This window comes from Podospora bellae-mahoneyi (assembly GCF_035222275.1).
Source record: "Podospora bellae-mahoneyi strain CBS 112042 chromosome 1 map unlocalized CBS112042p_1, whole genome shotgun sequence".
Taxonomy (NCBI): domain Eukaryota; kingdom Fungi; phylum Ascomycota; class Sordariomycetes; order Sordariales; family Podosporaceae; genus Podospora; species Podospora bellae-mahoneyi.
The window spans coordinates 1,157,957-1,181,924 of record NW_026946359.1 but is presented as its reverse complement, the minus strand read 5'-3'; the positions used below and the strand labels follow the sequence as shown (position 1 = coordinate 1,181,924).

The window sequence follows — 23,968 nt, the reverse complement described above, 5'->3', positions numbered from 1 at the left end:
GATTAATCACATGGTGAGCTTCTGGATGCAGGGTTTTACCTGGTGGACGTCATAAATACCTTTGTATAATCACCGTTATTGATTCTGTCCCGAGGCTTCTCCCAACGATAGCCTCATATGGAACCTGCTTATCTCCCAGCACAAGCAACCATGTCCACAAGCCAAGAAGAGCAACATCATCTAAATGGCATTCACAACAGAACAAGGTCCATCATTCAGCCACTTACAAACAAATTTACATTGTACACATTTGCAAAAAAAAAAAAAAAAAAACACATCCACGAAAAGACTAAAACAAGATGCCTTTTGGCCATCCCACCATCCGTTCGACCCATTATCTCTCTCTTCCTCCCCTTCCCCGCGTTTCCTAGGTATATGTAATGTATGTTGTGAACGCCGCCAAAAACAAAATTGTCACCCACCATCCCCGAGTTCACCACCCTTTTTGGCCCAGTGATTTTCAGTCCTCATGATGGATTAAGAAATATTTCTCTTCCTAAACACCACCCTTGGAGTCCCTGTACCGTGAGCCTTTCGTCTTCATGATACCCAAACCGCCACCAGATCCACCGTCCCTCTTCATCTCGTATCCTCAGATCATCGTTGGCGTCATCGAGTGAGGTGTCAGGAAATTAGCTCGAGAATTTCCTCGTAATCTTGGCGATAACTATTCCCCTTGTTGTCAGCCAAAATCCCACATCCAAAATCCCACATCCAAGACTCCAGTCCCAAGTTCCCCCTTCCACCACCCCTCATACGAACAAAAAAGGAAAAACTCACTATGCAAAGCAACCACACTAAAAATAAACACCAAGCTCAACACCAGCACAACAACCGGATCAACCTTGAGCCCGGGGCTCTCGTCGGTATACAGCCTCAGCATGGTGCTGCTCGAGCCTCCCGCGCCCGCAGCGCGGGTGCTGTTGGGTCTGGCATTGGCGATCTTCTCCTTTTGGTCGGCAGCAGCACGGCGGCGGATGGCGGTGCGGGCGCCTCCTGGAGGGGGGGGGGAAGACGGGCGGGCGCCGGTTGCGACGCCTGCTGGGCCGCCTGTGGGAGAGGAGGGGGAGGAGGCGCGGGGGGAGGACTATTTCTTGTTAGTATCGTCATCATCTTCATTGGGGGTGGTGGTGATGGGGGATGGGGAGGGAGGTACCATTGTTGGTGTGGTGTGGTGTGGTGTGGTGTGGTGTGGTGTGTGGGATTAAACTTGGTAGAAAATCAATTGAAAACGCCGAAAAGGCTGAAAGAAAAGGCGTCGAAGGTGATTGTGGTGATGAGTAGTGGTGGTGGTGGTTGATGACGAAGAAAAAAGAGAAAGTCAAAAGTCGTCGCGGTTGGTGAAATTGGCCAGCAAGCAACAGCACCAAGCTGTCCTAGCGAGCACGTCGCCCGATCTGTCCCCTAATTGCTACAGCCTGGCCCGTGCGCGTCAATTGAGGCCACGGTTTGGAAAGAGTGCAGGGGACCGTGGGGACTGCAGGGGCTTGGCGGGAAGTGGCGCACAGGCCAGTGCAAGGACAATCAGTGGATTTCACCTCAAGTTGCTCTTACATGAGAGAGTGATGAATTAAAGATAATCTGAGTGATATAGTTTTAGTGGGTGTCTGGTGTGGGTGATCTTGGATCGCAAGTTGGAATCATCTCAGGTTGTGTACCACACTGGATCGAAATGTGAGTAATCAACAAGAGCAAAGCATGGCTGCCAGTTCCAACTATATTCCTCTCCAAACTCATTTATAACCACTATCCCCCCCACGTCCTGCTCATCAGTATATATTCCCTTAGGGACCCTTGACCTTCCCTCTCTTTCTAGAGGCTCTCTCTATGCCTCCCCACCAGCCGTCCTCCGAGCTACCCAAGTGGAGGTATAATACCAAAAAGAGCACAATGCGCAACAAATACCCCCCAAGAAGACAAAACCCAAAACTACATCAGACGAATCAACAGATCCCAACTACAGAATATAGTGAGGAGCAAGTAGGGTACTAAAGTATGATGGTATAGTTATAGTATGCGTGATATGGAACTGGGCTAGAGATGTGTACTGTGTGAAAAACAAAAGAAGCAGAGCAGCAAAAACACAACCTCTCCCTTGATCTCAGTTCGTTTATGTATAGTCAATTGATTGGTGTGGTTGATGTGTGGTGGTGGTGTTCTTTAGAAAAATTGACATAAGAAAGAAACCAAAAGCGAGAAAAAAAAAAAGAAAAATAAAACAACAAAAAAAAGGCTTGATATTTGACAATGCTGGTCTCTTCTCTTCCCCCCTCTTCCCTTTGATTTCCCAGCTTGGCCTGCTAAACCCAACAACGGCAACAGATTCCCCTCTCCACCCCGCTCCGCGAGAGAGAAAAAAAAGAAAAAGACAAAGAGAAAAAACCGCGAGAAAAGAAAACACTGGGTCAAAACCGTCACCCGGACTTATAACCAACAAACTCCACCACCCCAAGAAAGAAGCGTTCCCGATTTTTGTATAGCAAACTTGGAGACAGAGCCAGACCATCCACTTGACTACCCACTTCCGCCTCCTCCTATGACCAGAAGTGTAGCTCAAGAAAACGAAGTAAAACGCTTCAAGTAGGGTTCGGTTCTCTGCACCAAGTTCGGTTTCTGCCTCGCCGGTCTAAACAAGGCCCATGAAAGGTCATGACGGGTTTCTCAGTGAACCCGTCACGTTGAATTGTTGTAAAGATTAGACAGTACCGGCGTATCGACGCCATTTTTTTTTTGCTGGCCCGAGGAATAACGTGTAGTAGAATGAAAGGGTATCGGCTATGAAAAGGAAAATTCGTCTTAAAGAGTGACATCGAGGACCAAGCTGACATCTCGTACATTGGGAGTGGCAAGGTCTTCGAGGACTGGAATTAAATCCAGCAATTCGTTATCGTGGGCATCCGAGAACCAACTGCTAATCGGGACGGCGTGTTGAGGGTGAAAGATGTACGAAGTCGGCGAGTTGTCAATGATGATGGTGTCCTTGAGGTCACGGCCAACTTGCGACAAGTCCTTGACGTAGTTGCCCTGGTGATTGTAGCAACTCTCGCGGAAGAGGCGATGGTGGACGACGTTGTGGATGTCCAGCTGGTCGAGTAGCGGGTCGCCATACTATTTTCTTGTCAGATGCGAGCGTTCAACGGTGACCTGGAACTCCATCCATACCTTAGACACGGAGGCTGTAAAGACAACAACCTCGTAAAGCTCGCCAACCCTCTTCATGAACTGGTCGACTCCCGGTCGCTTGATTACGTAGACGTTATGGAAGTTGCCCTCGATCTCGACAGGTATCGTGAAGTCGGCTTGGTTGAGGATCTGGTGATCATTAGAATATTGCCACCAGTAGTTCATGGGACACAAGGTCTTACCTTAAACGAGCTGTGGACAAGCGTCTCATCCAGATCAAGAACAAGGCATTTTCTGCCCTTGTGCTCTGGCCTCTGGGGAGGCAGAAGCCATCTCTCCTGCTGCTGCTCAGAGGCAAACACAGCTGGGTTTTCCACTGACGTGGATGTTGGCGCATTCGGCACTGCCGGCACAGGCCCTGGGGGCGGTGGAGGAACCTTGGGAAGCTGCTCGTCCGCGTTGTTTACGGATCCCTGGGCGTTCTGTTGCCTTGAGTTGTCAGCATCGGGCATAGAAACATCACCTTCTGCATCCTTTTCAGAAGCATTCTCGTGAATCGTCTCGTCGGCGCTCGTGACGCTATGTGGGGGGTCCACCGAGATGGATGGGTTGCCGGATCCTGCGCCGACAAGCGTTGTCTGCTTCGACTCGCCATCGTGATCACCCACTGTAGATTGATCCTGAGTGCTAGCACCAGAAATCCGCTTCCCGTTCTTCTGGGGCTGCGCAGCCGACTGTTGTGCTTGCTGACCGGGCTCCTTCTCAGACAGCTGCGTCTTGCTCCCAGATGGTTGCTCTCCCGATGGCGTGGCTGTTCGCCGGCTGGCTGTGGCAGGTCGAGCAGGGATCTTGTCGAGACGATGGGGGGCCTCAGCCTCCAGCCCATTGGCGTTGTCCGGAACACCACAGCATCCAAAGATGGCCAAGAATCCACCCTTCTTCTTTTTATGAGAGGGAGCTGCCGGAGAGTTTGGCTCAGACTGTCCCGGAGTGGCTGTCGGTCCTGTTACCATGCCTAAACGGTTACTAGATGCGCTTCCATTGCGGTTTTGGCCCAACATACTGCCTTTGGATTCCTTGGAATGTCCGCCGATGCTATCTCTGGGGTCGCTCGCAGTTGCGCCGCTCAGGCCAGTAGCCGTCGGTGAAGCTCTTTGAGACGATGACCGTGATGGCACGGGCAAAAGACCCCGACCCTTCTTCCCATCCTCAGCTGATAGCGTGTCCTTCTCCTTGGAACTCCCAGGGGCCGCTGGCACCCTCTCTTCAGTGCCCCAAGCCATTTTTGTGTGTAAGATATATGAAGACGAGTTAGAACCTATCCATTGCAGTAGTTAGCACTGGCCCTTCAATTCACTGCAGCCAACTCGAGACCGTGCAGTGTCGGATCTGAGCTCTGGGGCGCGATGGCGTGTTTGGCGTGTTGTTGGGCGCTGCAATGGGACACGGCAGGTCAACAACCTAGTCGAATTGACCGCCGAGCACCGAAGCTCCCATCACCGCACAGCCACCCAAAGCCAAAAAGGTTCCCAAACGCGGTCGCATGTAATCACCCACCCACCTTTAAAATTCAAAGATCGGATCCAAGGAACGCTCGGCGTGACCCAGCCCCTATCTCAACGGAGTATGGCCCTTCGAGGCCACTTCGCTCGTCCCGAACCACCTTTGCCTAATAACTGTCGAAGAAGCCGTTGCTGCTAGTTGGTGCGAATGGAGCACGCGAAGCTCTGCGGTGAAGAATACGGCTATGAAGAAAGAAAGTCGCGAGAAGGACGATGCGAACCGTGATGTGACGGTCGGTGCAGACGGGAAATTGGCGCGCAGACAAGGCCGATCGGGAAAGGGACCGAGCACACGACTGGGCGTGTTTCTTGTCGAGCGAAAGGAACTGGCAGTTTCGAGGCAAAAGGGACGAAGGTGAGGAGGGAAGCTGTCGGACCAAAAGGGAGCCCGCAGATGGAAGAATCGCACGCCGGAGACCAGACAATGGCCTTGGGGATGGTGGAAGGGGAAAAAAGAGGATGGGCGTATCAGCGGCTGAGGAGGGACGTGGTGGTGGTGGACAAGCGAGATGATGGAGTTCAAAGGTGATGGGTCTGGTTCTGGGATGGCTTGAGTGCAGCGCAACAGCAGAGAACGATGGGGGAGCAAGGAGGACAAGACAGGATTAGCGGATTGCCCCCAGGGAAAATTACCCAGCCAGCCCAGTAACTTTGCGGCTACGTGGTGCACATAGCGTGCTATTACCAGGCGATAGTACCTGCCGCGGCGCGTAGAGCCAACAGCTGCCATTTGGCTGGTTTCAAGGCGTCTGGGCATTTATTCTACTAACACGTCTCATCGCGGCCCAGCAGCAGCCAAGTACTTTTACCCAATCAATACTTCTGCTTAGTTTAAATCCGTCCCAGACCCGCCGCCCACAAAAGTTCAACTTCTGGCCGGCCCTGGCCCTGGGCAAAGTGGGTGCTGAGATGGAAAGGTTGTCTGTCTGGTGTTTGCTGTGAGATTCCCGCTGTTGTGTTGTGTCGTGTGCAGAACTGCAGCTCTTGGAGACCTATGTGCGAACCAAAGAAAAGGAATTGGAAAAGAAGCAACACATGCGCTTGGCTTCTCAAGCAATGACAAGGCAATGCAACTGGCAGCCCAAGCTGCAGACCGCCGGCATTCAACAGCATCGCTATGGTCAATTTTATAGGTCAAGGGTTCCACGGCATCATGGACCCTCCTCTACCCCTTTCCACTCCAAGCCTTTCGAGACTGGAGACTGTAATCCAACACCGTTCTCTCTGAAAACCATCAAAAGATGAGGCGAATACGCAGCCACCTGGCAGAGCGCGTCGTTTTATTGCCAGGGCTGAGCTTGATTGGGGGCATGCGTTGCCATTTGTCGCAGCCCTCCGTGACTGCATGAGAGCCCAGTCGCCCAATTGCCCAATTGTTCCAGTGTCAGAACCTCAGGAGACATGCATTCTCTCCACATTCGAACTAGAGTCTGCAGGCAACCCCCCGCAAGACATCGCTGCTCCGTCTTGCCCGTCATGGCGTGCGAGCGGTCCGCATTGCTTCGGCCGGGGACTGCTGGAAAGGAGCTGCACCCGCTCGAGACCGGTCCTCGGCAGGGGATGCTGGAGAACATTGGGCTGTTAGAGGATGCCATGGCCAAGCCCGATGTGATTGGCCATGTTACCGCCCGGGACGGTGACGGGTCAGCACCAGAAGAACAACCACGCAGCCAGTCACCACCTCTGCTTTGTCGCTGTTGAGATTGAGACACTGGGTTTCCCAGAGAGCCTCTTGTTTCTGAAGTGACAGTCATGGATGTCTGGTCCCTGACTGCCGGGTCGTCACAGAGAAAGTTCGGACGCGGATCTTGAAGGGCCGCCTCACGGGCCTGGCTGCCCCGCACCACATCTTTCCGGTCTGCAATGGATTGGCGAACCGGATGGAAGCTGGCGTGCCATCCCGTACGGGTGCCCGAGACTTGCTGTGCGCCTCCCGAGAGCCTTGAGCAAAAATAGGACACGAGTCCCAGGCAAGGAAGAGCAGACAAGCCCATGTGAAAATGTAAAAAGTAAAATAACCTACCGTTTCAGATCGATCTGTCAGCCTTTGAACAGCTCGGGGGGACTTCAGTACTTTCTCCACATATGCAGTACATTCCCACCTTGAGCCTACAGAAAACTCGAGCCTGCCTCGACACAGAAGGGGAGTTGGAAGTAATTATTCATATAAAGAACCTGATATCTGTATTGCTGTGTGATTGATATATCGGTTGATCGAAGCGGTGCTTGCCACAACCTGGGAACACGCCTCTCCAGACATCGAAGACTCTTTTGGAAAGCCTGGAACAAGATCTTGATGCACGGTGCGAAATGTGGGTAAACGCCCCGCCCTTTTCAGTGAGGATTGCGGGGAAAACCCACTGGATTGGGCAGGTCCCCGGGTCTTAGATCCCCAAGCAGCACGCCTGAGGGCGCACCTGACCAGGAACAGTGGCTTGCTTCCTGGGGGCGATGACGTTGAGCACGCAGCATGCTGTGGCTGAAGCAGCGACACCTCGGGATATTCACATGCCATTCTTTATGCGTCAACAACAAGCCATAACCGAAAGAACAAGAGAGACACGACATCCAATTCTAAGCGATCCTCTTTAACACAACGCTTGCTAACCCGATGTTTACTCCGGGACCGACGCACCTCGACAGCCCGACAACAAACACAAGTGTCTCTTTTACAGTTTAAACCAAAGTCACGTCCACCCGCCGTTTTATCCCAAAAACTCTACCTACGGCTCTCGGTTTCCGCCTCCTTACCAACCACTATCTAAGCTACACCACACCACAAATAAACAAACAACGACACGGTATATAAGGGTCCGAATGGAATAGAGCGCTTGAGCCCGGAGGCTCGGGAGGAATAACAAAACTACACGCCCCCCTCCCTTTTTCGGATCTCGTCGCGTGCAACCGACGACGACAACGGTCATGGCAGTCCAGTCAACCCTCCGGCACTCGGCCGCTGAGGAGGCCATTGCCACCTTTGTCGAAAAGTACGGCGAACTCATCCGCACAAAGCTGCGCAGCACGTCCAAAACAACGCGCCTGCTATGCACCCTCGCTCTCGCCACCTCCATCATCCTCGCTGGCGAGGGCACCCGTCGGAAGTGGAAACGCAAGCGTGAGGAGCGCGAGACAGGGAGGAAACTTGTGCGAACTAACTCTTGGCTACACAACAAGGACGGTTCTCGCACCATTTATGTTCCTTACAAGGATGGCACCTCCAAGGTTGTCATCTCGAGTACCAAGCCGCTCACCTTTGAGGCCCATCGCAGACTGTTCCTTAACCCACCTAGGGTATCTGGGTTGGGAGATGGCCACGTCCCGGCAGCACAAACCAAACCGGGTCTTAACCTCGCCTTCCTCCACCAGTTTCTCAGTCTCATGAGCATCATGATCCCCCGCTGGACAAGCAAAGAAGCAGGTCTCCTCGTCAGCCACGGCGCCTTCCTCATGTTGCGCACCTATCTCTCCCTAGTAGTCGCCCGCCTAGACGGTGAAATCGTCCGTGATCTCGTGGCAGGAAACGGGAAAGCCTTCCTCCTCGGTCTAGCCAAGTGGTGCGGTCTCGGTGGCTTTGCCTCTTACACCAACGCCATGATCAAGTATCTCGAATCCAAGATCTCGATCGCCTTCCGCACGCGTCTCACCCGTTACATTCACGACCTGTACCTCAATGACAATCTAAACTACTACAAGCTCCACAACCTCGACGGAGGCGTCGGCCAGGGAGCAGATCAGTTCATCACCCAGGATCTCACACAGTTCTGCGCCGCTGCCGCAAACTTGTACTCTTCCCTTGGAAAACCGTTTGTTGACATCTGCGTGTTCAACTACCAGCTCTACCGCTCGCTCGGCCCGTTGGCGTTGACGGGTTTGTTGAGCAATTACTTTCTTACCGCCTCCATCCTCAGGAAATTGTCTCCCCCCTTTGGCAAGCTCAAGGCTGTCGAGGGCAGGAAAGAGGGTGACTTTAGGAGCCTGCACGCGAGGTTGATCGCCAATGCGGAGGAGGTGGCGTTTTATGGCGGTGCCGAGATGGAGAAGACGTTCTTGAACAAAGAGTTCAAGAGTCTGAAGAATTGGATGGAGGGGATTTACATGCTCAAGATTAGGTACAACATCTTGGAGGATTTCATTCTCAAGTACAGCTGGAGTGCGTATGGCTACCTTTTGTCGTCACTGCCTGTTTTCCTGCCTGCTTGGGGTGGGCTTGGGGGGGCGACAGAGGTTGCCGGTGCGACTGCTGTTAAAGGAGGGAGGGAAAGGGAGAGGATGAAGGATTTTATTACGAATAAGAGGTTGATGTTGAGTCTGGCTGATGCAGGCGGGAGGATGATGTACAGCATCAAGGATCTGAGCGAGCTGGCTGGGTATACCAGTCGGGTGTACACGCTTATTTCTACTCTGCACAGGGCGCACGCGAATGCGTATTATGTCCGCGGGAGGGAGAACGAGCTGTACTCGCTGAGCGATGTGCAGGGGACCATCCAAAAGGGGTTTGATGGGGTGAGGTTGGAGAATGTGCCAATTGTGGCTCCCGGTTTGTGGCCTCAGGGCGGTGAGGAGTTGCTCGAGAGCTTGAGCTTGATTGTGAGGCGGGGGGATCACCTGCTGATTTCGGGGCCGAACGGGATTGGAAAGTCGGCTATTGCGAGAGTGATTGCGGGGTTGTGGCCGGTTTATCGGGGGTTGGTGTCTAGGCCGAAGAACAATGGGGAGGATGGGATCATGTTTTTGCCTCAGAGGCCGTATCTGAGCATCGGGACGCTGAGAGATCAGGTTATTTATCCTGACGGGGAGGCGGACATGAGGGAGAAGAGGAAGAATGAGTATGATCTCAAGAGGGCGCTTGAGCAGGCGAAGCTGGGGTATTTGCCTGATCGAGAGGGGGGGTGGGACACGAGGAAGGAGTGGAAGGATGTGTTGAGCGGTGGTGAGAAGCAGAGGTTGGCGATTGCGAGGTTGCTCTATCACGAGCCGCAGTATGCGTTTATCGATGAGGGGACGAGCGCGGTGAGCAGTGATGTGGAGGGGTTGTTGTATGAGACTTGCAAAGAGAAGGGTATCAGTAAGTTTTTTTTTCCTCCCCCGTTTTCCCTACCTACAACTAATATTTGTCCTTTTCCAGCCCTCATCACCATCTCCACCCGCGCTTCGCTTAAGAAATACCACACCTACAACCTTGTCCTCGGCCTCGGCGAGCGCGGAGACGAGTGGGAGGTCCAGCGCATCGGCACCGAAAGCGAGAAGATGGCTGTCGAGAAGGAGCTTCACGATCTGAGGGAGAGGTTGGCTCAGGTAGAAAAGTGGAAGAAAAGACGGGAGGAGATTGAGACGGAGCTCAACAAGGTCTGGGTTGGTGGTCAGGAGGAGGAGCTGGGCGCGCCTGCTTATGTCGTCGGTGAGGAGCAGCAGAAGGAGGAGGAACAGGATCGGCAGACGGAGGCGGAGGAGACGCAGGATGAGTACCAGGAGGCGCAGAGCAGGGTTATGAGTGACGATGAGGGGGATGAGACGGAGACGGAGGAGCAGAGGACCGGGACGGAGGGGTCGGGGATTGTGGTATAGCAAGGATTTTTCGTGTAACACTTTGTAGTAATGTTGAATGCGAATTGGATATCTGAGGTATTGAAGGGGATAGATATTTATTTTGAATTTGTGTTTCCTTGTAAGCTGTTGTTAACGGATTGGTTCAGTGTCACGATAAGTGGTGGTCTCTTGTGGGACGCGTGATTCACAACAAGCATACTTGAATCTGGGTTGAATGTCTACACAGCTATGCGCTTGAATTACCTATGACTAGGCTATGCGTCTGAACCCAATGCCCGGTAGGCAGTTCAACTCCAGCCTGCCACTGCTGTATCATTCTGAGCTCTGGACCATGGTGAGGCAACTACTTTCACTTTTCAGATAGCTATCAGGCCTACCTGAAGTCATAAGCGAGCCACGGCTGTCACCGGCCCTCTTTCTGAGAGACCTTCTTCCTTTCTCGTAATTCAACCCTCTTCTGCAACATTCAACCAACTCCCCAAATACTAACGCCCCCTTCTTTCCGAACCAAACCCCCGGATACCTACAAGCCTATCACGAGGTGTCCTTCTACAATCAAACGTGACAGGCCGTCATCCCCTTGACGTAACCATGCATCATCATCGGGATTTGTGCGCCCGCTCGCGTTTGTTCTGCAGGTGGTCATACCCTTATTATTTTTGCTCTACACCCCGGCGACTTCCTCGGTCATCAGTCTTTCTGTGAGACAAACCAAGAAAGGATGTGTACGTGTGCAAAATGATCTATATGTTGTGGAACCAAAGGGAGAAGGGGGGTGTTTGATGGATGGATGTATTTACCCGGGACTTTTTTCAAAAATCAAAGGTAGTGTAAGAGCCCGCGCAATAAATAAAAAGAAAATAAGCTCTGCGGGTTGGGTGAGTGTTTCGTCATACGGCAGCTTTTTTGGGGGGCCGTTTTGTGTTCCTGGGCGGAGGTGGTGAGGACGGTGGCCTGAGGCCTATGTCGGCTCCATATGCCGAATTCAGCTACGGGATTCCAACCAGTGAGGATCAACAGGTTGACGTATGAGGAAAAAGAGTGTGTGTAGGGCTAATGCGAGCTGCATGTCCCACTGGTTCAGACAGATCAGGGGATGGGCCAAGGAAGAAGCGGCCACGCGGGAGGAATCGTTGGTTGACCCTTCCGCAAAGACGGGCCTACATTGCGAATCTAAGGGCCAAGGGTTCAAGAGGGGCGCGGGGGGGCCAAATCGTCATCAGTCGAAGAGTATTGTAGAAAGTAACGATTGTCAAAGATATTCTGGACTCGCCATGAGCAGGCAAATCGAGAGCTGGTCCGATATCGTCAAGGTAATCCATTGCAAAGGGAAATAAAGAGAAATGAGTTCCCCGGGCGATAGATTCCGTCTCCCGTGCCGTTGAGGAAGAAGGACGGGTAAACTCAATGCGGCACAAGCGAACTGTCTGGAAGGCCACAGTGTCTTAGATTCTACCCCACACTCCCGTTCTCCTGGGGACTGACCGTCACTCCCGTTTTCTGTACGCGATGGCCAGCGTGGCATCCATGACCTTAAAACCCACCGAATATTATGGACGAATAGTAACCAAGCAAGGGACTCGATTCCGTCCCACTGGAGCCGGTCTGGGAAGCTTCTGGCGCTTCGACTTGCCTGTGGCCAACCTATATTGCAACCACACTGTCGGGCATGTAACATCTGAAAGAAGCAGGGCGGCAGGTCGGTTCAGGACACTAGGAAGGGGCGCATCTTGTCGAGGGTCTCTTGTTCGCTTGATTATGGTCATGCGCCGGTAGCTAAGCTTTGATGGCCTAGCTGTTGCACAGATTACTCGGCTTACGACCGATGGCCGCCACAAAGCTTGTTGTAGTGTAAACAGTCTTGTAAGTGTGTGAGGTGAGAAGTGTGAAGGAGAAGTCTATTTTGAGGATATTCAGCATGGCAGTACCTTAGTGGATCGTGGCAAACCTCACTTTATCCGCTAGGGCGGCCACTAGGAAGAACGGCAGTCCAGCTGCTTGCAGGCTCCATTCGAGCTGGCAGCTAGAATTGGCGGACGTCAAGACTTTACATAAAAACCGTTGACGAACCCCAGAGCTGCCGGGACTTGGAAAACTCGACAAGACAACGGAAACAAGAAGATGCTGGAGCTCGGTTACCACTCAACAGACTACCCGAGGTGCATATGGTGCATTGCTATGGCGTTCTTTGTAATTCTGCCGACTATGTTGTTGATCACCATCTGCCGCGGAGTGCCACTCTCATCACCTACTAGAGCTGGGTGGTTGATGACCCAACAATTCCTGGGCAGAAAGTGAAAGCGTGACGATGACGGCGGCGTTGAGAGGTGGAAAATGTAGGCTGTGGAGTGGTGTGAGTGAGGGGAGTCCCGGCGGACCTTTGAACCTCTGTTTGTGGAGGGGCTCCATTGTGGCCCCACCCCCGCCGAGCACTCAACTACTTCTGGAATCGAACCGGATCCTCTGGGTTGCAGTCGGGTACTTGGCAATAATCCCACTGTGGTGTAAGGGTGGAAAGTACATACAGGAACCTGTCCATCCAGGTTGAGCTGCATGTCCCAAGGCGCCTCAACGTCCACTGCTCCTTCTCTCGACATCCCCTCTGCCGTAGCTCCTGGCTTCTGTCCACACCCTAGCTGTCCAGACCTCCATCCGACGGATGTTTCGAAAGTTCAGCCCTTCTTTGGCCCCAATTGTCATTATCGATAAGCCACCGTCCAAGGGTCGCAGCGCCGAGAGCTAGCTTACCTTGTTGATTGCATCAAGCATCTTGATCCTGCGCATCTTTCTTCCGAGTATCCGTATCCACCCTTAACCTACCCAGACGCGAGAGATCAAAGAGGAACATATCGAATACCGCATACCGCATACACATATTCGGATCACACGAGCAAGAACGCGCTGCGGCATTGACCCGATCTTGCGACTCCAAAGCCATTGCGCAACCCCTACGCGCATACGCTATCCGTCTTCCGAGCGTTCCCGTCGAGCTTTGCTCTAGTCCGTTCCATAGCTCCTACATATATCAGACTCGTCAACACACATTCGGTTGATCCTACTACCAGCCCCGTCCTCACGACGACGGCTCTGCGGCGGTCGAATAACGACCGACCCTCCCCGCCTGACAAGTGACGCGCCGCCGGGTTAGCATTTTTCGGCGCTCACAATGGCGGGGTTCTTCCAGAAACTTAAGGGTGCCGGCACTGTATGTACACCTGCGATTAAATGTTCCGAGCGCGGGTGTTTGTTTAGGCTCGCTGCTGCGTGAAACCCGATGCTCAATGTCGGTGGTCTTCTACCTAGGTTACTAACACTGGCCCTAGGCAAACTCCAAGTCTGACAGCACCACATCGTCAAAGGGAAAGGGCAAAGAAAAGGATGATCCCGCGCTGGACTTGACCCCGGTGGAAAGGCTTCTCCAGAATGCCGGAGCAATTAGGCCAGATGGAAGTGACAAGTTCTTTGGGTTGGAAAATGTGAGGCCTGCTTCATACGAGTTAAAAATCCATGTCGTGAAGCTAACAACTGTGACTTGTTGTAGTTTGGAAACACATGGTATGCCCAGGTTGGGAGACGGGATTCTGCAGACAACGACTAACCCTCCAGTTCAACAGCTACTGCAACTCAATACTACAGGCACTCTACTATTCCGAGCCTTTTCGAGAAAATGTCCTCAACTATCCTTCACTCCCCCCGAACAACGGCCTCAACGGCGCATCCAAGAAGGTTAACGTGACAATACGAGAACCGGTACAGCCTAATCCAAAAGACCCAAAGGGTAAGGCACTCTCGGCGCAGGCAAAACAGCGCCAGGTGTTGGGAGGCGGGCAGCTTGCGCCCGGTGGCGTCACACCTGTGCGTCCCGAGGACAGGCCGGATGCGCCCGAGTATAAAAAGAAGCAGGCCATGATCAAGGGTCCAGTGCTGGAGCTTGCGCAGGAGAACCCGGATACATACGGCATGCAGGAATGCACATTCACCGGCCTCAAGGATATATTCACGGCCCTTATCGAGAGCCAGTCTCGTACCGGTGTTTTAAGCCCCCAGCGGTTTCTGGAAATTTTCAAGCGGGACAATGAGATGTTCCGAAACTCTATGCACCAGGACGCCCACGAATTTTATGGCTTAATCCTGAATGATGTTATCGCCAACGTCGAGGCAAACGCGAAGCGCATGCTGGTGGAGCAAGCAGAAGGGAGCGGCAAAGACGGCCCACTATCCTCACCAGACACCGCATCAGTACACAACAGCAACGCAATCGATTCAAGAACTCCAGCGGCCGGGTGGGTGCACGACATATTTGAAGGCGTTTTGACATCCGAGACTAGATGCTTGACCTGCGAGGCAGCCTCGCAACGAGACGAGACATTCCTAGATCTATCGATTGATCTCGAGGAACACTCATCAGTAACGTCATGCCTACAGAAGTTCTCCGCTGAGGAAATGCTGTGTGAACGTAACAAGTTCCACTGTGACCATTGTGGTGGCTTGCAAGAGGCTGAGAAGCGGATGAAGGTCAAGAAGTTACCAAAGGTTCTGGCATTGCATCTGAAAAGATTCAAATACACAGAGGACTACAGCCGGTTACAGAAGCTTTTCCACCGGATAGTATACCCTTATCATATCCGTATGTTCAACACTACAGACGACGCCGAAGACCAGGATCGGCTGTATGAGTTATACGCGGTTGTTATCCACATCGGCGGTAATGCCTATCACGGTCACTATGTGTCGGTTATCAAAACCAAGGATCGGGGTTGGCTTCTGTTTGATGACGAAATGGTTGAACCGGTCGACAAGCACTTTGTCAAGAACTTTTTCGGCGACAAACCAGGAATGGCATGTGCCTATGTATTGTTTTACCAAGAGACCACGTGGGAGAAGGTACGGGAAGAGATGGATGCCGAAGGGTTGGATCAAGTGCGGGAAGCAAGTGAAGCGGCAGATCTCGCAGCAACCACAGTGACGGCCGAACAGACCAACGGCACACACCCGCCACCACTGACGAGACTGAGCACCCAACCGTTACCAACTCTGGAGGAAAACGAGACGCTGGCCACGTTGGAGCAGACAAAGTCGGCACCGCTCGACAGTATAAGCCCAGTGTCTGTACTGGCCTCGCCAGTAAAACAACCAGCCGGACCAGAAGGCTATGGCCACCCCTTAGTCGCCGCCCCACCACCGGGATCAGCAGTCATGACCAAAGCCGACGAGGCAGCAACCGTACCGGCCAAGTCAAAGGAGGAAATCAAAAAGGAGCAAAAGATGCAAGAAAAGGCCGACAAGGCCCGGAAAGCAGCTGAAAAAGCAGCCGAAAAGGAGGCAGCTAAACTCGCCGCCAAGGAGAGACTGCTCGACAAATCCCGCGATTCTACAACAGAAGACGAGGAAGAAAAGCGCCGGAAGAAGGACGCCATAGCAACCGGGTCTGACTCATTTGCTGCTGTGGACAGCCCCTCTGTTGAGAAAGACAGCAACAACAAGTTCACCCCAGCGGGATTCTTTAACCGGGCAGGTCGGAACAGCAAGACGATGACGCGGAAGAGTCTTGCGTTTCTCAAGACTGGGGACAAGGACAAGGAGAAGGACAAGAACAATGCCGATAAAGCGGATAGGAGTGACAGGAGCGACAAGACGGAGAGCAGGGCTAGTACTGCTGCTGGGGAGTCGTCGAGTAATGGTGGCCATGATGCTGTGCTGCCTCCTGTACCGGCTTTGCTTTATCTGAATGGGGTTAGGAGCAATGGGACTGCGGGACAAAACGGGCATTCTTCCTCTTCTTCTCCTGGGGTTGGGCCCTCACGGTCGGACACGGCGCCGCCCGAGTTGTTTGGGGGGAGTCCAACGAAGGACAGGGACGGTCACAAACCGGCTTTGATGGAGAGGTTTACGTTTGGGTTGGGGAAGAAGAAGAGCGGGAAGTTTTTGGGGTTGTCTTAGAGAGGCGACTTCGAGGACGGACATGGGGACGGCAACAGCAGGGGGGGGTGTTGTTGGAGGGGAGGGTGTTGTGATGAGTAGTGTGGGATCGAAAAGCATGGGACAATAGTTAATTGTTAATGATTGTTTTCATGGGTGTGGGGGGGAGGGTGTATACCAATATTCTGTGTTTCAAAAGAGGTTGGTTAGCTGGGCAAAAAGAAGGGGAACGGTTTATAAGAGTAGCGAAGAGTCATGCTTGGTATTATTATTCTTTGGCAAGACATTTTATAAGAAAGGGGGGAGGACGATAGGTAGCTGGTTGTTTTTTTTTTTTTTTTTTGTTTTTTTTTGGTTTTTTTTTGCTTCTGGGCTCCAAGCTCCTTTTTGTTCTTGTTGTTGGAATACGTGGGTTTTTTTGTTCGAATTATTTGGTTTTTCTCTTATGGGGGGGGTTTCAGCGAATGGCTGGGTTGTAGATAAAAAAAGTAGTCTACTTGCAGATATTTATTTACACACAGGTTTTTGAACCCCAGAGTTGATTTGGCTTTTTTGGGGTTGTTGTTGTTTGCATGCAGAGAGTTACATGAATACCTACGTACCTACCTAGGTAGGGGATGTTGTGGTGACAACAACAGCTCTTGACAGAGGCAAGGGCCATGTGAAACTACTTATCACCAGCATACATCTTGACCAGCACGATCAAATAAACCTTTTTCGGTCTACTTGCGTAAGTTGAGTGGTAATTACCCGACCTATTCTTGCCTATACATTAATGGCTAAGATTTTGTGATTCATGGGTGGCTCGCTTGATGTGGACTGTGGCGGAATATTTTGTGTGGTATTACGTCTGCTTTTTGTAAGTATTTCCAGGTATAGCTTATTTGGAGGAACATGGATGTAGTGCGTTTTGGGTGGGGAGGTTATGGGGTCCAAACTGATTTAAGGGGGCTCAAATGTAGGTAGCCAAGGGTGGTGAAGGATTGAGGGGAAGAATGCCATTTGGAGTTGTCTCGATATTAGTTTTATTTCTGTTATTTGTAGAATTCAAGTGCGGTTTGGATTACTGGCGACATGTTTTACATGGCGTGATATCAAGACTATGGGCCGGACTTTTGGGGGGTTCTCTTGAGTGGTGTTGGTCGTGTTCATGATGAAGTTTGAACTACTTGTGAGGAGTGAAGCGGAGGAGATTTTTTTACATGATACACCTGGTCGTAGTATACTATCTCCTGACAAATAACTCGTGCAAGTATGAATACAATTACGTCTTGTAGATGTGTGGATATATGGGTGTTATGCTTGAGGTTGGGACAGAGAAACACGTGATCCACAAACAAGGTCTAAACAAACTCCAAGTTGGATGAGGATTCCCTTCCAATCAGAAGGAGATTACTTCTCTAGGATAGCTCCTTCGCGTGGTACTGCCCAGGTAGGAATAGCCACGGGCTGTGGATCTGACGCTGAGGGTGAGCGGGACACGGGAAGGGAGCTAATGCATTTGGAGGTGCTGTTTTTAGTTACAGAACTGTGGACAAGGCGGACGAGGCGAGGCTGCGGTGGATGACGGTAGCATGTACCTTGCCTGGTGGCCATTGGAGTGTTTCTTGGCGGATGTAGTGGTGGTAATAGGAGGTACGGATGACATGTACCTGGGGAAGGGGTAGACATGACGACTGTTCTTTGGCTTAGTTGGTGAGAAAAAGATGCTCTCTTGTCATGATAGTATGCTGAGACGTCATGAGAGAACTATGGGAAACTCAAAGGAGAGGCGCAAGAGTATAGAGGAGTCAATCAGGGAACCAGAAGGCTGAGTCCATATGAGAAGCTTGAGTTGGAGAAGCATGTGGGGAGGGTGACAAGACAGTTGCAATAACGGTGTTATCCCACATGGTTCCCATTGGACAGACACTGTGGTTGCTGTTTGGTTGGCTCTCCCGGTGCCCCTTCTGGCGGCCTGGATGACGAGAGGACCTATCTGCTAAGAACAAGCCTCGCCTGCTGTGGTGTCTTTCAGAGAGTGGATTTGCTGAGAAACTTCCTCTTACATGTAGGTTGTTCTAAACCCACGACGAGCAGGAAGTGTGCCCTGAGTGTGGTGATGGAACTGAGAGGCTCAAAAAGAAGCATGATGACGGGCAGCCAGTGGTTGGATGGGTACTGGTTGGGGTCCAATAGGGCAGAAGCTGATGTCTCATCTGGACACGACAGGCTGACAACCACGTGGACCATCAAGGTTCTCGCCCAGCGACCACTTCAGCCTCGCTATTCTTCCGTCTTTTTCTCTCATCAGATGATTCAGCATGGTTTTCTGACAATGGCAAAACTGATGTTGCAACACAGCTCCAGCAGACTAACAACTTCATCCGGAAATATTGCCCGGCAGAACAGGGCACCTGCCTGTCTTTTGCAGTCAGATGACAGAGATCCGTACCTTAGCCAAACTGTTCTCTTCTTCAGCAGCACCGGCATACCTACTTCCAGGGTGTGGTGCAACAAGGTTCCCGAGACAACGGCAGCCTTGCGCGGTTGAGTGAGGCCGGCGGCGAGATAGGAGGTTCATGGTGGATATCTCGCCTTTTTGCTGCTAATTATCCGGTTGGCTTTTGGCGGGGCCTTCTTCAGGCTAAATGAGGAACATGCACCGGGTTACCGGGTCAAGTCGAACATCTCGGTTTCCACAGCTCTAGTGGGACATGCCCTGCATCAAACTTGCAAAGCAGAGAAACCCCTCCGCCACGTCCGCCCGGAGCCATTTGCCTGCGTTCCATCCGGATGGTATCATGGTACCAGGTGTGAGCGTCTTCAGATCTGGACCAATATGGCAGTTAAGCCGCCCCCCAAAAGAGACCTCACGATATCCCTTTTTGGCGTCACTGGTTCTGAAAAGGGGTCCTTTCAATATCACGAGAATATCTCCAAAGTGAGCCTCAAAGGGCCAACAAAACAGAGCCGGTACTGGGTACCTACAGGATGCCATGCCATGTATGTGCGAGGCTAATGGATACTCCACACACCCCTCGAAGAGTCCACTGCTTCTCCAACAAAAAAAGGAGATGCCCGTTTCAACCGCACAAATGGGCTCTCACCACTCGGGTCCACAGCTTCGAGCTCCGTGTCAGTGGACAATGGCAGACGGGCTGCTGCCCATTACCCACGCCAATCAAGCAGGCAAGGTCGGGAAGGTAGCCGCCTCACGCATCTCAACATCTAGCTGCCGGCCAGTAGAATCACGCGCTTTTTCCATGCCAGCCGAGATCATCGAGGTCTTGGCCATGCGACTGTCGCATTCAAGCACCGCAGAGAGGCCGCAGGTGAGGGGGTCCCTGGTGTTCTAGCTTGTGCTCCCGCGCTGTATGACGATGCGGGCGGGTCTTGGAATTGGGACACGGGAGAGGGGGAGGAGGTGGGCGGGATGGAATGACCCTGCTCAACGGCACATCATCTAGATGAAGCGTAACTCGGCGCAGAGCCCAAGGGTGGACACAATGGGTGGGAGGGCACCTTCCCCTCCGGCTCGAAAGCTTAGTATGGAGACGGCCAGCCGGTATAAGTAGTCCCATGGGAGCACCTCGACGCCCTCATGACGTTCCAGCTGATCTTTCCTCACATACCCATCCATCTCTCTTCCATCCCACCGCGTGAGTGAACCCCCACCATCACCGCGAGACTCCTAGGACGAAGCACTGACAGCTCATCCCGCACATCAGACAAAAAACACCGTCACAATGGCCCCCGTCATCAAGCTCAACAGCGGCTACGACATGCCCCAGGTGGGCTTCGGTCTCTGGAAGGTCGACAACGCCATCGCCGCTGATGTCGTTTACAATGCCATCAAGGCCGGTTACCGTCTCTTCGATGGCGCCTGCGGTAAGCTGAGACCTCCCCCCTTCATTCTGTTGCACAGCCAACACCACACCTCGGATACCGGATTCGCACTTTCTGGTTGTACCTCACTTCTCAAGAGCTCATGGAGGGGTGCTGCTCGAAAGTGAGGGGCACGAGGAACAGTTGTTCAGATTATTGCTACCCCGCCCCCTCCATGCTTGCCTTTGCCCCCACCAAGGCACAAGCATGGGGGGTGGGGATAGACGCCTTATCGGTGATCGGGCCATTGTTTGCCGTGGTGCTAGGAATACAAGCTGACAGAGATAAATCAGACTATGGCAACGAGGTTGAGTGCGGCAAGGGTGTGGCCCGTGCCATCTCGGAGGGTATTGTGAAGCGTGAGGACCTCTTCATCGTCTCCAAGCTCTGGAACACCTTCCACGACGGTGAGCGCGTCCAGCCCATCGTCAAGAAGCAGCTCGCCGACTGGGGCGTCGACTACTTCGACCTCTACCTCATTCACTTCCCCGTCGCCCTTGAGTATGTCGACCCCTCCGTCCGCTACCCTCCCGGCTGGCACTACGAGGGCGATGAGATTCGCCCCAGCAAGGCCACCATCCAGGAGACCTGGACCGCCATGGAGAGCCTCGTCGATGCCGGCCTCGCCCGCAGCATTGGTATCTCCAACTTCCAGTCCCAGCTGATCTACGACCTCCTCCGCTACGCCAAGATCCGCCCTGCCACCCTCCAGATCGAGCACCACCCCTACCTCACCCAGGAGGAGCTCCTCAAGCTTGCCAAGCGTGAGGGCATCACCGTCACTGCCTACAGCTCTTTCGGCCCTGCCTCTTTCCTCGAGTTCAACATGCAGCACGCCGTCAAGCTCCAGCCCCTCATGGAGGACGACACCATCAAGGCCATCGCCGCCAAGTACAACCGCCCTGCTTCCCAGGTCCTTCTCCGCTGGGCCACCCAGCGCGGTCTTGCAGTCATCCCCAAGTCCAGCAGACAGGAGACCATGGTTTCCAACCTCCAGAACACCGACTTCGATCTCTCCGAGGAGGACATTGCCACCATCTCTGGCTTCAACCGCGGCATCCGCTTCAACCAGCCCTCCAACGTGAGTCTACTCTTTGCGAACGCTAATCCTTGTGACACAAGACTAACTCATCTTGATAGTACTTCCCCACTGAGCTTCTCTGGATCTTTGGCTAAATTGCTAGCCCGAGCAATCTAAAAATAAAACAACAAAATACCCCCTTTACCCGAGCCGATCTGACCATCATCTCAGCCATGTCGTCGCACATGGTTGAGATTTAACCTCCCTTTTCTGATATGGAAGAAGAAGGGAGGTTGACTGGCACCATCTCAGCCGGTCAACTTGTCACGAAGGAATGAAAACAAATAATGCCCCCCACCCAACCCAACAACACACACATACCCCTGGAAAGAAAAAGGAGGAATGGAAGAAAGACAGGAGGACAGGATACGTAGCCTTTTGAAGAATACGTGTATTTATGGGAAAGGATAGCTCTTTTGCATAGAGAATAAGAGAGTACAATATCCAACTTTTTTTCATGATTGATGGCTGCTCTTGAATGTGAATGTATATGACTTGTGTGAACACTCGACTTGATGGTGCTGGTCTACATGACACAAGGGCCAGTTTGAAGCCGTCATACAAAAAGGGACCATAATAAACCATTGCTCCCCCTCCTTGATAAACATGTTCACTTCTCTATTGTTTTTGCCTTTCCCATACAGATTTTGCCTTTGATTCCCTACGTAGCAGGTTGCTCACTGACAACTACCCACGCTAATAATCCATCTCCCAAAAAATCGACAAAGGGTTTGGTAGGGGGGGACAGACATAAAAATCAAAACAAAGTAATGCATAATACCTTCTGACAGATGAAAAAGGGAATCAAAAAATATGTGATTGTTCTCCCGGCCTTCTTAGCCGTCCTCCAAAAAAGGAGCCTCTAAGCTCAAAAGATGGGAAACCAAAAAACGCCACCTGCAATGCTATTGACAATACAACAAAAAAGAAATGGTATAAAAGACAGGGGAATACATGAGTTTTCCCGCAAAAGGCGGGGGAAAAAAAAAATCAAAACACCACCGGGGCTGAACCATTTCTACTTCAGGAACACCAAAAAAAAAAGAAACTACAGGCTCATGCTGGTTACGTTGTTCGTACAAACGCTACACACCTTGTTAGCTCTACATCCAGGCAAGAGGGTATAACAAAACAAAACTTACTAGCATCAATCTGCCTCACCTGCGGCAGCGCGAGCCGGACCTTGTTCCTATAGACCGCCGGCCCCCTCAGCTGCAGCGGGTTCCCCTCAAAGTACACCGTCGTCAGCTCCTTCTTGTCCCCAAGCTCCTTTTCCACCTCGTTGATGTCCCCGATCTGGTTGTAGCTCGCCCAGAGCTCCTCCAGGTTCTTTAGCGGCCCCAGCCCTTTCAACGACTTGATTTGGTTGTTGGAGATTTCGAGGATGCGCAAAGCCGTGTTGTTCTCGATCCCGGCGAGGGATTCGAGCGCGTTGTGCGAGATGTAGAGTTCCTCCAGCTGGGGGACTTCCTTCAGGGGCGACAAGTCCCTGATGCGGTTGGATTGGATGGATAGGAGGCGCAGCGAGGAAAGGCCCGAGAGGCCGTTGAGGGTGGTGATTTTGTTTTTGGCTACCCAGAGCTCTTCCAGCGCGGTGAGGTGCGAGATGTTTGTGATTTCGCGGATGCGGTTGGAGCCGAGTTCGAGGTTACGGAGCTTGGTCAGGTTTTCGAGGCCGTCGATTTTGGAGATTTTGTTGGAGACGAAGAAGATGTCGGTGAGGTTTATTAGATGGGAGATGTGCTTGATGTGCTTGATCTTGTTGAAGGAGAGGTCAAGAGACGTCAGATTGGTGAGGTCCTCGAGGCCACGGCTGATGTGGGAGATGAGGTTGTCGTAGAGGTCGAGTTCCTGGAGGGTGGAGGCTATGCCGGAGAGGCCTTCGATGTCTTGGATGAGGTTTTGGCGGAGGCAGATGCGGACGACTTTTTGGAAGCGCGCGAGGCGGAGGGCGGAGATAGACTGAATACGGGAGTGGGTGCAAATGATCTCATCGGTTTCGGGGTCTTCGTCGTCGAGGAGGTCTAGGATGGGAGGTTAGCTGGGGGGTTGCTGGCATAGTTTTGGAGGAAGGAACTTGCCCTCGTCAGCGGGGACCTCCTCTCCTATTACCACATTGTCATCATCAGAGTACTCGGGGTCTGAGAGAGCTTCGGGGTTCGCGAGGGTGGCAGTTTTAGTGACACGCAGCTTGCCGTCCCAGCCCTTGCTATTCTTAAGCCCGGGACTAGTTTCGCCGTCGTGTCGCGGCGAGGGGTTGTCGTCAACCAGCTCGATGTGGTGGCCAGGCGACCGGGGCGCTTCCTCTGAAAGGTCTACGGAAGCAGGCATGGTTGATGTTTGTGTTTTGTGATGTGTTGCGATTCAGAATCAAGCAGAAGAGGCAGAAATGGGCGCGGACGTTCAGCCTAGCGAGACCCAGGCTGGTTTATATTGGACAGCGGCTGTGGGCAAAGACGTGGTAGAAATTTGAGGTCACCGGTCGACCAACTGCCAGCCGGCCTTCAAAGAGGGGCGCCCATGCTTATCATCACCTTATATCGGTTGCTGTCAGCCACCCGAAATGCACTAGGCCGGGAAGTCAGCGCGGGGCTTAGCGGTGATCGTTAGGTAAGCTGGTCCCGCTGTCAATATCCAACGTCCCGGTACCAGCGTCAACCATTCGATCATATTTCCCATCAGACGAAAAGCATAATTCCTCGCTTGATCTTTAGACACCAAATTTCCCCATCCGCGACCTCGTCCTTGGGTCTCCGGTTGCTATCTTCTCTGGACCCCTTCGCGATAATGCTGGCCAGGTAGCTACTCCTCCACGAATTACATGACGACAACAACTGGGGACTTGGACAGCTTTCCGCCCAACCATACC

General features: G+C 52.5%; 8 protein-coding genes across 8 annotated transcripts; 3 read left to right on the top strand and 5 right to left on the bottom strand.

Annotated features, from left to right (window-relative positions):
* Nucleotides 1–632: 632 nt before the first annotated feature.
* SBH1 (Arf guanine nucleotide exchange factor sbh1) lies at nucleotides 633–1,467 on the bottom strand (the record flags this gene model as incomplete). Its single annotated transcript, XM_062873642.1, has 3 exons — nucleotides 1,157–1,467; nucleotides 781–1,087; nucleotides 633–667 (listed from the first exon to the last, which is right to left on the bottom strand). Exons 1-3 carry the CDS (start codon nucleotides 1,157–1,159, stop codon nucleotides 633–635), a joined length of 345 nt encoding a protein of 114 aa, XP_062736706.1. The 5' UTR covers nucleotides 1,160–1,467.
* Nucleotides 1,468–1,751: 284 nt separating this feature from the next.
* Nucleotides 1,752–5,683, bottom strand: QC761_103870 (uncharacterized protein). Its single transcript, XM_062873641.1, has 5 exons — nucleotides 4,685–5,683; nucleotides 4,187–4,441; nucleotides 3,366–4,126; nucleotides 3,163–3,312; nucleotides 1,752–3,108 (listed from the first exon to the last, which is right to left on the bottom strand). Exons 2-5 carry the CDS (start codon nucleotides 4,404–4,406, stop codon nucleotides 2,797–2,799), a joined length of 1,443 nt encoding a protein of 480 aa, XP_062736705.1. The 5' UTR covers nucleotides 4,407–4,441; nucleotides 4,685–5,683; the 3' UTR covers nucleotides 1,752–2,796.
* Nucleotides 5,684–6,775: 1,092 nt separating this feature from the next.
* Nucleotides 6,776–10,337, top strand: PXA1 (ATP-binding cassette long-chain fatty acid transporter pxa1). Its single transcript, XM_062873640.1, has 2 exons — nucleotides 6,776–9,750; nucleotides 9,811–10,337. Exons 1-2 carry the CDS (start codon nucleotides 7,608–7,610, stop codon nucleotides 10,248–10,250), a joined length of 2,583 nt encoding a protein of 860 aa, XP_062736704.1. The 5' UTR covers nucleotides 6,776–7,607; the 3' UTR covers nucleotides 10,251–10,337.
* A 691-nt stretch (nucleotides 10,338–11,028) lies between these two features.
* Nucleotides 11,029–11,301, bottom strand: QC761_103855 (uncharacterized protein; the record flags this gene model as incomplete). The annotated part of the gene is made up of 2 exons (XM_062873639.1): nucleotides 11,029–11,193; nucleotides 11,263–11,301. 2 exons carry the CDS (start codon nucleotides 11,299–11,301, stop codon nucleotides 11,029–11,031), a joined length of 204 nt encoding a protein of 67 aa, XP_062736703.1.
* Nucleotides 11,302–11,782: 481 nt separating this feature from the next.
* On the bottom strand, nucleotides 11,783–11,998 carry QC761_103853 (uncharacterized protein; the record flags this gene model as incomplete). The annotated part of the gene is made up of 1 exon (XM_062873638.1): nucleotides 11,783–11,998. The coding sequence occupies one exon, from the start codon at nucleotides 11,996–11,998 to the stop codon at nucleotides 11,783–11,785; it is 216 nt and encodes a 71-aa protein (XP_062736702.1).
* Nucleotides 11,999–12,724: 726 nt separating this feature from the next.
* On the top strand, nucleotides 12,725–16,172 carry QC761_103850 (uncharacterized protein; the record flags this gene model as incomplete). Its single annotated transcript, XM_062873637.1, has 4 exons — nucleotides 12,725–13,437; nucleotides 13,556–13,708; nucleotides 13,774–13,787; nucleotides 13,847–16,172. The coding sequence occupies exons 1-4, from the start codon at nucleotides 13,399–13,401 to the stop codon at nucleotides 16,170–16,172; spliced, it is 2,532 nt and encodes an 843-aa protein (XP_062736701.1). The 5' UTR covers nucleotides 12,725–13,398.
* A 3,423-nt stretch (nucleotides 16,173–19,595) lies between these two features.
* Nucleotides 19,596–21,548, top strand: xyl1 (D-xylose reductase). Its single transcript, XM_062873636.1, has 3 exons — nucleotides 19,596–20,021; nucleotides 20,312–21,099; nucleotides 21,159–21,548. Exons 1-3 carry the CDS (start codon nucleotides 19,880–19,882, stop codon nucleotides 21,192–21,194), a joined length of 966 nt encoding a protein of 321 aa, XP_062736700.1. The 5' UTR covers nucleotides 19,596–19,879; the 3' UTR covers nucleotides 21,195–21,548.
* Nucleotides 21,549–22,164: 616 nt separating this feature from the next.
* Nucleotides 22,165–23,430, bottom strand: sds22 (protein phosphatase regulatory subunit Sds22; the record flags this gene model as incomplete). The annotated part of the gene is made up of 2 exons (XM_062873635.1): nucleotides 22,165–23,123; nucleotides 23,181–23,430. 2 exons carry the CDS (start codon nucleotides 23,428–23,430, stop codon nucleotides 22,165–22,167), a joined length of 1,209 nt encoding a protein of 402 aa, XP_062736699.1.
* Nucleotides 23,431–23,968: the final 538 nt, after the last annotated feature.